This window comes from Rhipicephalus sanguineus, chromosome 2, assembly GCF_013339695.2.
Source record: "Rhipicephalus sanguineus isolate Rsan-2018 chromosome 2, BIME_Rsan_1.4, whole genome shotgun sequence".
NCBI classification, from domain to species: Eukaryota; Metazoa; Arthropoda; class Arachnida; order Ixodida; family Ixodidae; genus Rhipicephalus; species Rhipicephalus sanguineus.
The window spans coordinates 117769378-117786121 of record NC_051177.1 but is presented as its reverse complement, the minus strand read 5'-3'; the positions used below and the strand labels follow the sequence as shown (position 1 = coordinate 117786121).

The following is a 16744-nucleotide window of genomic DNA, read 5'->3' as shown; positions in this document are numbered from 1 at the left end:
ACGTGACCTTAGCATTTAAACGATGGTGGCGCCCTCCGTTTATTTGTGGTTTCGTCTGCATGGTGTGTGTGTGTGTGCTGTCCGAATTGGCGCCTACGGCCCTGGTATGAGCTCAGCTCCGGTCAAGCTGTATCTTCAGAAAGATAGAATTCTTGTTTGGAACGCGGAGGGTAAGACCCGTTGAGGAAATAACTGTTTCTTAACTCAAGCTATCGGAAATAACTTAACGCAACAGGCAATTCAATCGCCGGCTTGTGTGTGCAGTGTTCAAAGTGTTGTTTTCTCCAAGTTCCCCTTGTGTGCGTTTGACTGATGGCTATCGCCGGGAAGCGGTTCTCGAAAGTTAAAGGCCCACTCTTTGACTTTCAGATGTCAACAAGATTCGATGTCAGCATCGGATCGTCGGAACGCAGGTTGGCTGTTTTCCACGCTGTCCCTATCAAAACGTAGTGCTCGGATTGCCAGTGCAATTTGGCATGGAAGAGGCGCGTTTGCTCATTTCCAAAGGTTCGTGACTCTCGCTGCCGCACAACTCGGCGCACTCTGAAGCGCTGAGTCTGCTCACGTGTGTTGATGCATATATCTTTCCTGAAAACTTTATAGGTTTCTGCGTTCTCGTGGAGAACGTGAAATTGAGCCAGCCGCCTACGGACGACGAGAGAGCTCACGTTGACAAGTGTGCGGACGATGTCTACCAAGAGCAGGCAAGTTTTTTTTTACCTGCCCGTCACTTGAGACTCGTATGTCTCACGTGCCGAACCGAAATAACGCACTGGACGTGTTAGCGAAACAACGATCCGAACCATGTAAAATGCTGTAACATCTAGCAGTACTAATAATCCATGGCAGCGTCTGCTTAATCAATACTACCGCGAAATTAACCGAAACAACGCGATGTACGTTAGTCGATCATATGACAAAGCAAAGATCCGAACAGGTGCACTCAGAGGCTCCTTTATACGAGCCCTTTAAATTCAAATTCTTCCATGCCTCGTATAAAAGTACCTCTGATTGCACATGATCGGATCGTTGTTTTGCGATATATGTCATCGCGTTATTCCGGATAATTTCGCGGTAGGATCGAGTGGTTAAGGAGAAGCTACCAAGGATTATTAATACTGCTAGATGATACAGCATTCTGCAGGAGGGAAAGACAAGAACACCTACGTAATTATGAAGGCATGCATATCACCTAAGAATTCCTAGCTGATTTGCGTATGCATGTCAGCGTTATTAATTATGTGGGTGTGCTTGCCTTTTCCCTCTTTGACATGCTGTAACATCTATACCTGTGTTTAAATAAGTCACGACAGCGTCCCTTTAACATTACCACTACTAAGTGTGTCGGAATTACAAAATTACAAAGCCAGCACGGTCTTCATTCTGTCTTGTAAATATAGGCATATTCAATTCAATGTAACCTAGCACGCACATAATCTGATATCTCAGAATATAAACTTTTTCTTTACTGATGATGAGATCACACTAAGCCGAAGACGATAGTCTTTCTTGGGGAACTTAGACGCAGAAATCTTGGTCTGCCTGTCTTTCTGTTTGTCTGTCTGTCACCCGATTCAACCACAACGCCCAGCCATCTTGCACCGGTATCGCCGTTCATAATTGTGAACACTGTCGATCAAAAAGCAAATGTTACGCATACCAGAGGCGCAACCTCAATACATAAGTATTAGGCGGTGTGTTCCTTTACTAGAAAATACATAGATACGTAATTCTACAGACCCTAGTGTTTCTTGCGCTGTGCTTAAAAAGCTAGTGTTTTTGGGCTGCGCTGCAAATGCAACGCTAGGAGCCAGACACTGCGATTCAACATTGAGGACTCATGTAGTACAGCCGGCAGAAGACTATCGTCTTTCGACAACATTTGCAGCGAAGCACGCAGATACGCGGCCAATTTTTTTTTTACATTTGTATTCACACAGAAGTGAATTAAATAGCTTGAAGAATGGGACTTGGGACAAGAAAAAAGAGACAGTCAGACAGTGCCTTAATTTGCTCCATTTTCTGTTCTATAGACCTGTATATACCGCAACCGCATGAATTCTCTCTTGCATCTACTTGTGTTGCAGGCTGAAGTGATCATGGCACAACGAAAAGCCGAGATCGAGCAACAAGCGGAAAAGATTGTTGCCGGTCTCGTTAGGAAGAGCAGAGGGCAGCACGTCTCCAAGAAGGCAAGAAAGAAGCTCAAAAAGAGTGGCAGCGCCGAGTCGAGCGAAGGCAATGCGGGTTCTTCTACTGAGCACAACGAGATACAAGCAGCAGAAATCGAGGCTCAGAGGGAAGCTGTTATTGCTGACGTGATGAAGAGCAGAGTGTCGACACCATCGCGAGACATCACACTGGCACCTGTCCTGTACGGTGAGTGCTGAGAAAATTATGGTCAGCTCTTCATCAGCAATACTTGGAGCCATTTCCTTGATCAGCAGCCAAATGTTGTTGGAAATCAGAACGGACCTGGAATAGAGTCACGCAAACATGACAGGTCATTGAACTATGACCCATTAGGGCGGTATGCATATAGTAGGTTCCAATGGTGCAATTATGCTTGACATTTGTGCAAAAATATTTTATTTTAGTTTTTACTGATACACTGGTAAGCACAGATTAACAGGAGAATTCAAACAGTGTTTACTGTGTTAAGAGTGACACTTCTACACTCTTTTTCTTAAACAAAAAGTTATTTTTGATATTGCGGTACATCTACAAATGTTTTTTTTTTTTTCTATTTGCTTCGAATCAGACTTGTACACGTTACAGAAAATAAGTAACCAACTACAATTACTTCCTTTAAAACGTAATAGATTACAGTGGTGAATTACAACCCAGAGAGGTAATTGAGTAATCACAGAAATGTAATCCATTACTTTTGCGTTACTTTCCTTCCAAATTTTATTACCGTAACATAATAACACAAGTTTACTCAAACTTCAATAAACACATATTGTGGCTTTCATGGTAGAGAGAAGGCTGGGAAGCTTACTTCTGACATCTGTGATATAGAGTACACGTTAACTTTCAACAGTTGTTTTTCGAAGTTGTTGTCACTGACTCTTTCATGGTCAGGGCTGCTACACTGAACACTCTTTCAATGCATTCACTGGAGGGAAAGGTGGTAGTATAACGCAGGAACACCTTGCGTACCAGCTCGTAGTCTCGCATTGCTTCGATGCTATAGTGTCCACGTCTTCTATGAAGCGTTAAGCTTCACTGTTCGTGGCGCTCGTGTAAGGCGTTGCAGGTAAGGCCAAGCAAAAGCTGAATAGGTTCTGTTGGCCGCGAGATCGAGTGGAGTCGCCGCCTGGCAGTTGCTGGTTGAGGCACGCCTAGTGCGGATTGCTCCCTGTATCGTCTGTTAGCCATGTCATGTTTTGTGCGCGTACGTCATGCACGTCCTCAAAGGGCGGTTTGTTCCGTTATGCCAGTGCAAGTTTAACAGCTTCTGTGTAGGCCTAATATGATCTACAGAAGCATATGGCCTTGCTCGACTGCATACGCATTGTAATAAGATCAGCGAGTGCAACTTTAGACAGTGCTGTGTATTGCCGTTATACCCTCCGTTCACCTGAATCGTTCCGGTGTGGGTGCCGCTTTCTGGTTCAAGCACATCGTGAAGTGCACTTGGCATCGTCCCAAACATGAGGAGTATTAAATAGTGTGTGAATGCAGCCTTTTAGCGACTCGGTGGTAAACAAAAACAAAGCTCTAGGCCATGCACTTTTGCTTTGTTGTTAGGTGTATAACTGCGGCACTGTAGTTTATCGATTATGCGATGAGCTTTAGTTGTGATTAAGATGTCCTTTTATTGTACGGTCGTGGTCCCACTACAGAGAAGTATTTCTGTCATGTAAAGTCTGACAACTCGGTACTTAAATTGTCCCCTAAAAAAAAACGCCAGGCCTGCGCGGAAAGCGCAGCGCAGTCACAGCGAAAGCTCGAAGAGTGGCATTTCTAGAGCCCGTTATAAACTCTCTTGTGGCTACTGATACAAGTACACTAGGAACGTACCCACTATGCCACAAATCATAATTTTTGTGAAGTTGGGAAGCACCCACCACAACATTACTCGTGATTCTGCGGAGAAGAAGGATACCATCTGTAAGGCATTATGTGCACTTTGTTGATGCGACGGCTGATGATGACGAAGAATTATGACTGAGCCTTTTGTAATGGGTTGGAAGCTTTAAAGGACCCACTAGTTACGTAATTTGCATTGTGTGACGCTCGGTCGTTATTTCATTCTCCCACCATGCTTTATAACATATACGCTAACGTGAGAAAGAGATAGAGAGAGGGAATTAACTTTATTGAGATTCTGAGGATACGGATCATGGGAGCCTTATGGGCTTCCTTGGCAACCAATAGAAGTCCACTTGCGAGTAACCCACTACGCTATAAATTATCATAATTTTTGTGAAGTAGGGAAGCAGCCACTATGCAATTTTTCTTCATTCTGCGCAGAACTGTGGTACCTGCTAAACACCTGTAAGACATTAATGTGCATTTTGTTGATGCTGTGGCTGATGACGATGAAGAATTATGGCAGAGCCCTTTGTAATGGGTTGGAAGCATTCAACAACCCATTAGTTTCGCAATTCGCATTGTGTGACGCCTGCTTACAGAGTTCGCGTTGTGTGACACCTGGTTGTTATTTTACTCTTTTAACACGCGACATTACATATGTTAATGTGGTCCCTTCCCGATATGAAGCCTGTATAGGGTCATTTTGCAAAGCAGTTTCAAGCACCGCGATGGCTCTGAGGTTGAATACTGGGCTCACACGCAGAGGGCCCAGGTTCGAACCTCGTTCCATCCTGGAAATTTTTTCTTATTTCGAGCGATATTGGTTACGAACACCGGCAGCGGCGGCGGACAACTACGGTGCCAAAAACGGCCCTTTTTGTGATCTCATAACAGCTTTCGCTGTAAAACAGAAAATGGAATGACACGGACTTGATACAACGGAGTTGGTGTGTGCACTTTTAACTTGGGGGAACATTTATGCAGAAACACCCGTGTGCTTAAATTTAGGTACGCTTTGAAGAACCCCGATGTTCAGAATTAATCCAGACGGCATGCCTTACATTTGTATCGCATAATTCTACGCAAAACCCCATCTTTTTTTACATTATCTTGAGGAATTTGTGTGGCGCTGTTGTAGATTAATGGAAGGCAGCGAACATTGTTTGTTTGAAATAAATAAACAGACTTGTCCCATAAACTAACCGGACCTTTGTTGCATCGCTGTCAGGCACGTAATCAATCGATGAAAGCTCTGTGCTGAACTATTATCTTTTTATACTGTTACTGGAGCAAGAACAAGCGTCTATGTGTTAAACGTCTCCGTAGCGCTAAAGCACTCCCAGCAACGTAGCTTTCCTGACTAAACTTATCAGCTGTCCTAAATTTCACGGAGAACTGAACAAGAAAAAAATGCGTGCTTGTGCGAACAGTGCTATTGAACTCATAGCGCAGGAATAAGGGCTTCCTTTCTTTTTCTTTTTTTGGTATCCAGATAAGCAAGAAGTAGATACTTAATTAGTTTAGTCGCGCTACAGAAGTGCGTAGTAGCAGGAACACAAGTTAAACATGTACAAATAAAACAACAAAAAGCGTCATATAGTGCGAAATCACAGACTGTTGCCCAGGGTGAGTATCCCTTTTATTGGCAGATTGCACTTCTGTCACTAGTACATATGATAGTAACATTGGATGGGCTACGCGAATCTATTGGGCAGTGAAGAGTGTACCAGTAAGCTTCCATTACCAGTAAGCTGCATATTACCAATAAGCTGCAGTTAACGCATTTTATTCGCCGACAATCGGCTCAAACTGCTCACAACAAAGCGCCACTGTGTGCATTTGTACACATGCCGCCGACCGCCTATCCACACTACCGTGGCGACGGAGCTGCCACCTGTAGGTCAATCTCGCGGCCAATAGGGACTTTCCATCTGACAGCACGGGGGGTCCGTACAGAGCGGTCGCATATTTTTCGGGACGAGAACTGCCGTAGAAGACTGGTCACAACTTGATTTTGGAAAAAAAAAGTAATTGATTATCGGCAATCAATTACAAGAAAATGTAATTGAATTACCTGGAACGTTACAGTTTCGAAAAAGTAATTGATTATACAGTTGAGTCCACTTATAATGATACCGTTTATAACAATATATTAGATCTAACAATGAACAACGATGGCACCGTCCACTTTTGTATACTTGCTATGGTAAAATAAGCCACTTATTATCATGCTCCAGTGTCACGATATCGGATATAGCGATCTGGCTACAGCGCGCACCGAAAATGGCTCTCCAAGCCAACCGCGCCGCGATGCGCCTCGCACCCCGTCCACTCCCTCAGAAACCGAGTCGGCTATGAGGAGGCGAGAGGAGGAGGAGGAGCTTTCCTTCCAAACTCCCCTCCCGGAGCTGCCACTTGAGCCTTGTCCGCGCCCGGTCGCACCAACACTGGCTTGCTCACTCACCTGTTTGTTGTGCGCACCGTGCTTTGACTGTCTTTTTCCACAACTGCCTCCGTTTTACGTTTCGCCACGAACGGGACATTGGCACGTCATGGCCAACGTCCTGTCAAGGGGTGCCAGAGTTGTCGGTGCTTAACGAAGATGCGTTGGATCTGGACGACTTTCTTCATGCAGACGATGTTGTGGAAATGTCCGAGTGCCTCAGTGATTAGGCGATCGTTGTGCGTATACGTGCTGCAGAGAGCGGTGAGAGCAAAGACTTCGACGATGCAGTTGAGCAGCCGACCCAGGTCTTTTTTTCTCAACCCACTTATAACAATTATCGGTTATAATGATGGGATTTCCTTGGCACTTGGATATCGTTATAAGTGGGCTGTGCTGTATTACAAAATTACAAGAAAATGTAATTGGTTACAAGTAGTCGATTACTCGTAATGCATTACGTACAACTCTGCTTCAGATTGTTCATAAAATGGTGGTCGAGCCTCGGAATGCTCTCTCAAGCCACGTCTCGTGTCTTTTAGTTCCAATCCATTTGCACGTACCGTCAGATGAATAAATAAGGGAGGGTATATTGGGCCGGCGTCTGGCATTTCACTGTTATTGGACATTGTGCTTGCATACTGTCAGGATGAATCGTTTTCTGTGGTTTTCAGAACTAAGCCTAAACAACTTGTCAATATTTGACGTACTAAGCAGTTGGCTCATGTCACTGGGGGGCCGGAAACATAGGCTTGGAGCTTTGTGGTGCGCCGTGTGGACTCCTTAAAGGGACACTAAAGGCAAATATTAAGTCGATGTTGATTGTTGAAATAGCAGTCCAGAAACCTCGTAGTGCTACTTTTATGCCAAGGAAGTGCTTATTTTGAAATAAAATCACGTTTTTAGAGGTCCGCATCGCGTTAGCGCGCTTAAAACCTCCCGCCTAAAAATACGACTTTCATGCGTCACTGCTGCCGTGCCCAACGTTGCCCGCTTTTACTGCGTGGCCGCCGATACTAGTAGCAGCAGAGCGGAAGTAGCGGGACCCACAGTAGCAGCAACGGCCATCGAAGCCATCGAAGCTTGCCGCAGTCCCGCAGCGAGCACACGCAGAGGTTTTGACTGTTCAGCACACTGGCGCAATGGCATGACACTTAGCCACATCGAGCGTAAGGGTTCATTCCGCGGCACCTAGTGAAAAGACACACCGGTTTCCTTGCTGCAGCACTGGCGTTGTGCACCATTTGGACATCCGGCAATATCACATGCATGCGGCATTTTGTCGAACTTTCGGTCAGAGCGACTTTCACGAGCGCGCAAAACACACGCGGCAGTACGCGATCCCGAAACTACCACTGAGACGCGACCGCGTGAGCGAAGCAGGGCGCCGTTCCCCATATGGCAACGCCACGGAGGTTCTTTTTTCCATGAATCAAGCGGAAACGAACAAACAGCATTTTATTAAGTCTTTTGATGCTCGTTTGATTACTAGTGATTTATTGTAGGCCGACTTCCATACGTCATCGGGATCACTTCGAAAATGTCCCACCCGTGGCGCTCATCATGTGATGCATTTAGCTTAATTTCTCGGTAAGTAGGGCACTGCTGTTTATAATATTGCCGTTTTAGAAGTTGTCATACATTGGGCTTTCACTCTGACATAAATTGTTATTTGCCTTTAGTGTCCCTTTAAAGACCCCGCTCACGAGTATTATTGATGGGTGGGATTACAATAATTAAAAACAGTATTAAAGGGCCCCTAAACCACCCAGAGGTCGAAATTTGGTTGTGGTGTTGCAGTTGTGTACGAGTCTACAACGAACGCGTAACCATAGGAAGTTTTCAAAACGGTGCCGAAATAGTTGAGTTACATGCATTTTAGGATCGAAATGCGGCTTCTCCCTCTTTCCTTCGCTACGCTCCGTTCATTGGCTCATCCCTCCTCCTGGCTGAGTGTTCCTCCTCGCCATGCGATGAAGATAAGCAGGCTTTTAAATAAGTTCTTACATGCCTACGCACCAAGCACTCATCACATTTGCGTTCGTTATTGCAAAAACTGTGTGTGACTCTCTGGATGCACTTGACTGTATGGTGTCAGGGTGAAGCTTGGTGATGTCCAGAGTGCTTGTCGCAGTCCTCTAGCAAACGGACCAGCAGACTGGCCATGAAACATATCGTTTGGCTTCTTCATGTTATCTTTACTAACACTGTGCCCCCAATTTGGATAGTGATATGCTTAACTTGTGTTTAATAGTTTACTTTAGATAGATGGAGTTGAATATATACCAAGCCTGCATTTGTAGCAGAATTATCAGGCTGGGCCAGGCCAGATAAATTAACTTCATTGGCATAGCCAGGGGTAGGTTAACCCTCTCCCTTAAAGTTTTAAATTTTGTACTTGTATGTATACACACATGCACAAACATACATAAGCATTGGTTGACCCTTTCCCCCTCCTGAAAAAATTTTCTGGCTATGCCTCTGATGGACATTCATAACTTTTGAGTTCCCTGCAATTCATATCGGCATGAATTATACATTGTTGTTAATGCTGAGCTACGCTGCAAAGTTACATCTGACAGAATTGCGTGATATCATGCATCAGTCGTTGCCTAGCTGTGCCTTGGTTATCTTTTATGAAACATGAGCAACTTTTCAGTCTTTCAAGCGAAGGCTGTGTATCTACCATCTAAGCCAAGTTTAGAACTTTGGTGTACTAGCATCAATATTGCCAAATTTAAGTGGCGCTTTGAGCAGACGTTTCTGGACTTGTGCAAAACTCCGGGGCCAGCAAAATTTCTTGTTGATACCATGTCTGCACCTTAGGCACATATGCGTCTACAGAACGCACCGCTAGTGCCCATGTACTCTGATTTCTTGAAAGCATAACATCCTTGTCTAGGTTTTCGTTTCTTTCTATCTTTTTTTTATGCCCGAATTTGATTGGTAACAATGTGTGAACTTTCTCACCTTAAGAAGAACGTGCGATTCTGAGATGGTGCATTTCAAGCATGGGGCCTCTTGCTTAGCGCTTGAGCACCTTATCCATTAGGATACATGGGAAAGCATCGAAAGGAATAAAAAAGGTGTATTTAGTATTCCACGGCATTGTTGCTTGCTGGCATTTCTTTGCCGCTGCAGTAGAAAGAGGACGACAAAGTGATGAAGGCAACGAGGTCTTGCTGCTAGCGGTTCGGTCAGCAAGATGCGCTGGAGTTTGCCTGGATTATACATTTCCGTTTAGGGCTACCCTAACATATTGTCACAATATACAGGAGACCCAAGGTAACTCTAGCCAATGTTTTAAAATACGCCGACACACGATCGAATGACACGATCGAATGCATGTTGCTCACTATTGCCTGGAGTAAGTCACGTTGCTATGTTTTGCATTCTGCTTAGTTGCTTAGTTAAGTAAGATTAATTAAATGACTTATAAAGCAACAAAGCTGGGGAAAAAAGTTCAATTAGAAAGTTCTAGGTTGGTTGGCAAAACACCCGTTTAGACACTTTCTAACTTTGTAGCTATTAAGTATTTGTGTCTTTCCACTTAAGCAAATGCCCGCGAAATACAAAAAAAATTACCATGTGACACATCTGCTCGTACACCATATTGCTGCAGTGCTCCCTGATGTTCTGTGTACAAACGATATGCTTCCCTTGCGGCAGTTTGGGATAGCGATAAGCAGACGCAGTGGTTATCACTTGTGCTGCCGCCGCATGCACCATGTTTTTCATTGCACAGCCACCACCGTCGTTGCTGTCCTTTCACGTTTTAAGCCGCAGCACACGTGGCCGAATGCTATTGTCGTTTGCAGGCGGAATGTAGGGAGCACAGCAGCTGCGGTGGTGCCCAAGCGGGCATGTATTTTTTTTATATTTCGCAGGCATCTGCAGGAAGCAGAAAAACACTAATACCTAATGGATAGAAAGTTTGAAGCTGTCTAATGGGACATTTTGCAAATTGATCTACAACTTTATAATCAAAATTTCTTGCCCCACTTTGTTGCTTTAGAAATGAGTCAACCTTGCCCAATTAAGCAGTTAAACAGAACATAAGAAATAGCGTGGCATATTCCATGCAATAGTCAATGACATGCATTTGGTTGCACCGTAATAAAGTGCGTCAGCATATTTTTATATTGTGGCTAGAGTTAGCTGGGGCACCCTGTATACGAATAACATGCAGGGGAAGTGGTTACTGTTGAGTGAAGAATGGTAGTACTACCTTCTGCAGGCCATCATGGTACATGGTTCAGTGGCACAGAAAAGGGAACGGGGGAATAAGAGACTAGGAGAGTAGACAGGAGATCTAAACCAATGTACGGAGCATGTGTTCATACATCTGTGACCTCCAAAGACAAAGCGACGAAGACCTGTGAATGCACAGTCAGTCCATCTCGACTCTCTTCCCCCTAGGAAAATGTGAAACTTACACCTCTGAGTCAGAAGGTCATCAAAATTTATTCCGAGTCCCCCACAGCGACGTGGCTCAGAAATTGCCACGAGCTCATAAATTATCTTGTTTTAGTGGTGTAACAAGTGATGCACTGATTCAGTTTACCGCATCATTCAGTTTTCTGCGTGCTCTGTCTTTTTGCGCTGTTTCTTTAATTTTAAGCTAAGCTAGGATTTTGTAACAGTTTGCAGTATCTGTTTAGAATATGGATGTCGAGCCTTTTTCCATGAGTGACAAGATGTCTTGTTGGGCCCGGTTGCAGGGCTCTGCATCAGATTCCTGGCACTCCAAAGCAGAAAAGACAGGAGTACTGTTCCTATCAGTTTGTGCATGTTTTTTAAAAGTTGAACAGAATCTTCAGCACATGAACTGTTACGCTGTTCAGTCATGCACATAATGGCTTTGAAGCTTTTCAACGAAGTGTGGTACACATGTATGCCAAAAAGACATAGAAATGACTTGTTGGTGTGAGTCCCATCTACAAAACTGGCTTTACTATTTTCGATGTTTTCATTTGGAGCCCCTCAACATCCCCCCTCATTCTCAGCGGAGACTGCTTGGAGAAATCGGATACAGTTGGCGCTAGCGACACACTTGCCTCACTCCCCATGGTAGCTTAGCCAGTAAGGTATCGAGCTGAGCTGCTGAGCTTGAAATCGTAGGTTCGATTCCCAGTCATAACAGCTGCATTTAGATGGGGATGACATGCAGGAACACTCCTGTACTTACATTTAGATGCACATTCAAGAACCTCAGATGGCCCAAATTAATCTGGAATCTCCCACTGCAGCATGCCTCATAGTCATATCGTGGTTCTGGCACCTAAAATGCCATAATTAACACGCTCACCTTACCAACGCGATGTGGCTAGACCGTGTTGGCTACTACAAGAGCGTTGCTGTGTCTGCACTCCTGGATGTGTGGTTCCTCTGATCCATTTGCAACTGATGCAACTATCACGCGCTTTCGTTTCCTTCAGAGTGCCTGCGAACAAAGGCATCAGACTTAGTGCCCGCAGAGTTGAACTACCCAAGGACCGATGCGCACAAGGTGCGTTGCCGAGTGTTTGAGGATCTCTGGGAAAAGGGCCACTACATGACGGTCGGGTCGAAGTTCGGAGGAGACTTTCTCGTCTATTCGGGTGAGCTATTTCTGCAAGCTCTTATTATTCAACCCTAGATATTTGTCAACAAGATAGATATGTTTGATTGAAAGAGTGGTAGTGGCTGCTTTTAGATGACCTACACTGTTTGATTGGGCTTTACGTTAAAGGGCAATCTGCTTTTTTGCCTGGATTAATCTCGTTTCCCTGTCCGTCCTCTATAGTATAACATACAGACGTGGTCTGAGCCAGTGAAGGAACTGTGTTGTGCAATGGAAATAGTCTGCCAGAAAAATGATTGTTATGGCAAACTCATCTTCCTTAGCAGGCATGTTACACTGCAAAAGTAACAAGGGAGAGAGAAAAGAAAGTGAACAAAATTTATAAACATTGTATGTGAGCTATGCTTATGCCATGCCGCAACACTTTACTTCTCTATAATAGCGCAGTATTAATTGTAAGCCTAATCTTAGTTCACTTTGCTGGAAAAAGGTTGATTCTTAATGAAGAAATTGAATGCCACGCTTTTCTCTCCATTGAATTTCATGTAAAAACCTCAGTAGCAGCATGATGCCATTTTAAGGCGAAATCCTTAAGATGCCTCATCAGACGCGAAAATTGGCAATCAGCGGCGTCAGCACAAGTGATGCAAAAAATCATCATCACGTGATCACGTCATCACGATGTCACAGGTCGCCAAATTTTGTGATGTCATCAAGATGTCACGTAACATGACATCACACGATGGCGTTATCATATGACATCGTGGTTTGGTCAAAGGTGGGCCGATCATGGAGGCAGTGCAAAGCCACCTTAGGTGCGGAAAGCTTTCGGAAGGGGGTGCAGTAGGATGAATACATCGAATGAGAAGAAAAAGAAGAAGATGGCTTTCGCCTTCGAGTCATTTCAGGCGAATGCATATGGAGCCCTGTCAGTATTTTTTTTGTATTTGGACTGTTTTACATGGATGTACAGATATTCAAGTTTTTATAGATCCTGCTATTATACACATAAAAATAGGCCATCAGACATCCCACCCCCCCCCCCTTTACCCATCCGGAAATAAAATCCTGGCTATTCTGTTGCCGCACAATTGCAGTTACTTGCCAATATAACAAATACTGGGATGTTGACATTGTTTTGTATTAATGCTGACAGAGGCTCTTCACAATTGAAAAGCTATACCAGAGGTATTCAATATTTCATTAAGCTTTTGGCACCATTCAATTTGTTCTGAAGACCTACTATTTGTTCTCACTTCCTACTGTTTTTGACTGTACACTCTTTTAGAGAACTTTTTGTTGGGCGAGTTGGTGAACATTCATAATGCTTCTAAGGCGCGAGAGAACAGAAACGCAAGGAAGGACATTGGAGGCGGTCTGTCCCGTGTCCTTCCTTGTGTTTTCTCGCACCTTAAAAGCATTATGAACACTTTTTTAGAAGGTTACATTACGTGTTTGGTTCCTTTAGAACACTGTGTAGTCCTTGTCCTTTTTACCAGTATGCATTTAATTACGGTACACAGCTACACGTCGTAATCCATGATATCAAGGTGGATTCGTGAGGGAACTTTGGCGTGGTGCAACAGCCAGTCTTTTGTTTTTGTACCTTGCCTACCAAGTAGTAATCCTCCCCTTATGGTGAGAATATTGCTGTTGCTGAAGTTAGTGCAATTTTATGGTTCTCAGCGACTTGTCTTTGTTGTTGTTAAGTACAAAGCAGTGGCCTTTTCATCTGACTGCTGGTCACAGAAAGCGTGAGTTGCTTCTTATTATGTACAGAATACGAAAGAGAGATCACTTGATGACTAAAAAGTGGAGTTTTGATTGAGTACATATTTACTGGTGTACCACTGTAGGCATGTTTTGACCACAATTACAAAAATTATAACAGTTCTCTAAACTATCATGAAATATGTACATGGGCGATGGAAAGAAACTCAACCAGAGTGGTTCTTGACTGCATCATGGATGACTCTAGTAGCTTTTTATTACCATCGAGGCTACAACCGCTTGAAAAGAAATGGAACACATCAGAGCACGTAAATGCCGCACTGTTCACGTTTTTTTCCATCGCCCCTGTACATAATTCAAACATTAAACACTGCTGCCACTTAGTGGCAGTTCCTGGTGTGCATTTTTTTAAGTCATAACACTCCTAGAACATAAAGCATGCTGCACGGCAATCGATACGCTAGAAACACCTATTCACCCGCATACCAGCACGTCCTGAAAATCAGTGCTGTAGCCAGCAATCCAAAGCTCGTGCAGGCATTCGGTATGGCAATGATGTCTTTTGCTTTATTAACAATACGAAACAGTTCACACGCTCTCTCGAAAGGAATGAAAAACGAAGGGTCTGCCCTACCCTCCCATGTCAGTTAGTTGATGGTGAGCGAGTCGCAGGGCAGCTCGTGAGACAGCTGCGTCTGCAGGTCGCTCAGCTTCTTCTTGAGCACGCTCAGGCCACTCAGCACGATGTTCTCGGGCTTCAGGGCGCCCGACGACTCGACGTTGTAGTAGAACTTGTTGGGCTTGCCCTCGCTCTGGAACTCGGCCTCGGCGTGGTCCTCGTCCAGCTCGGTGTACTCGCTCTTGGGCCACTCCTCGGGCCGCGGGTAGGTGGTGTGGCGGAAGGCGTTGTCCGGGTCGTACTCGAACGCCACGCCGCACGTGGGGTTCCATTTGGCGTGCTCCTTGCCGAAGCCCTTCTTGGCGTACGCGCGGGCCTTGACCTCCTGGCCCTTGCGCAGCTTGACGATGAGGATGTCCTCCGTCTCGCCGTACTCGTTGGTGTCGTCCTTGTGGCGCGACGTGACGGGCACGACGCGCGGGTCGCTCGACTTGAGGTCGGCCGTGGTCACGTGGCGCGTCTGCTCGTCCAGGCACTTGACGTCGAGCGTGAACTCGACCGAGCACTCGGTGCAGAAGTCGGCGCACGTGCAGTCCCGCGAGTACTGCATCTTGTCGACGATCTCGTCGCTCGTGAGCGGGATCAGGCCCAGCCGGTGCGCGATGAACTCGTCGTGCAGCACGGTCGAGTTGGCTTCCAGCTGGACCCAGTCGATCGCCAGGGTGGGCGTCTCGGCGATGAAGACGCGACGCAGGCTGTTTGCCACGCTCAGGTCGGTGTCCTCGACGAAGAACTTGACGTTCTCGTCGGTCAGCTCACTGATGTGCACCGACGGCTGGTTGGCGTACGGCATGGCGACTCAGACGAATCGAACTAGCTTGTTATTCCGATGCCGAACTTCGCGAAGTACCAAAAAGGCGTCCAGAATACTGGCACGACGCTCCTATTTATCTGAAAGAGCGCGCGACTGTTTCGAAAACACTGCCGGCACCTATGGAGTTGTTCCGTCCGGAAGCCTTGTAACCAAGCGAAATTCTACGAAGCTTTCGGAGGACGTCTTTCGAAAGACTTTTTTCACTGTCGAAACGTTCGACGAAGAGACAGGAAGGTTGTTTTACGAGATGCCAACGCTTTCCGAACAGCAATCGTAAACACTCGCTACGCCGCCATTTTGATAAGAAATGATTCGATGATGATGATAGCTACTGCATGATGTTTTCGCAATGCTGCTACTGCATAGAGTTAATATAAAAACTCTATGTGCTCCTGGCTGTGCTGCATTGAGGAAGAAAAAACTTTATCATCCATGCTGTGCTGTCACAGGTGCTTTGGAGTCGGCAAAGAGCAATGTAACTGTGAACTGTAACAACGTTGGCGTATATGGTTGGAAGGCAGAAAAGGCTGATGAATCGAGCATTTGGCGTGGTGGGGCCTTTGTATTTAAAAAATACAGCGTGTATGTTTCATTTGCATTCAGAAGACAATAAAAAGCCGCAGACAGGTACCTGCAAAAACTTGTTTTGTGTCACCCCCTGAGAACAAAATATTTTCCAGCGTGAACATGCACATTCAACATCTCATTCGTGTCTGTTTCCCTGCTTAACTGGCACTCTGTACACCTTTCACATTTCGCCATTGGCAGTTAAATAATAAACAAACGGCCTTTGTCGAAGTTCACTTTTAGAATTAAAAAACAGCAAACAAACAAAGGGAGCATGCAAGTGGATAGAGATGCTCGATAGGCTCCTTCAACCACTGCAATATATTAGAGATTTTGAAACAGGGGAACCGAAGTTAGGTGACGCCATAAAGCCACGCACAGAATGGAATACAAATTAAGAGAATGCAAAAGATGTAAATATAAATCTGGTTATCTTGGTTCATGCTAACTGGCCATATGAGATGCTGCAATATCTTATTTTTGCCTTGCTTGCAGGTGATCCGCTTCTTTTCCATGCTTTCGGTGTGGTGGTGTGTTTAGGCAAGGACTGCAAAGTCTCAGGCCGCGACATCGTCATGTGGGGCCGCCTGGGGAATGCCGTGCATAAGACCATCATCCTGGCTACGCTTCGAGACGATCGACTGCGTTACATCTCACTGCGCTGGAGTGGTGAATTGTGACTTACGAACTATACTTGCATGTCATTGGTGGGAGTGAAATTGTCATTTTTAGGCATAAAAGTTTAAGCATAAATTGACCGAGGCTGCTATGCATTGATCAAATAGCTCAAGCAGGAGTGTGTACAAGAGGATGAATGAATGAATATCACTTTATTTCGAAATGTTTACAGGATGATACACAAATAGAGTGTATTGATTTGTGTCTGTACCAGGTTCCTGCTTGTGT

General features: G+C 45.1%; 2 protein-coding genes across 2 annotated transcripts; one reads left to right on the top strand and one right to left on the bottom strand.

The window, feature by feature from the left end:
- The first annotated feature begins 43 nt into the window (after window positions 1–43).
- LOC119383550 (tRNA-splicing endonuclease subunit Sen34) lies at window positions 44–16568 on the top strand. Its single transcript, XM_037651765.2, has 6 exons — window positions 44–170; window positions 370–507; window positions 604–704; window positions 2088–2379; window positions 11923–12084; window positions 16334–16568. Exons 1-6 carry the CDS (start codon window positions 107–109, stop codon window positions 16516–16518), a joined length of 942 nt encoding a protein of 313 aa, XP_037507693.1. The 5' UTR covers window positions 44–106; the 3' UTR covers window positions 16519–16568.
- Window positions 14422–15586, bottom strand: LOC119383552 (DNA-directed RNA polymerase II subunit RPB3). Its single transcript, XM_037651766.2, has one exon. The coding sequence runs from the start codon at window positions 15248–15250 to the stop codon at window positions 14426–14428; it is 825 nt and encodes a 274-aa protein (XP_037507694.1). The 5' UTR covers window positions 15251–15586; the 3' UTR covers window positions 14422–14425.
- Window positions 16569–16744: the final 176 nt, after the last annotated feature.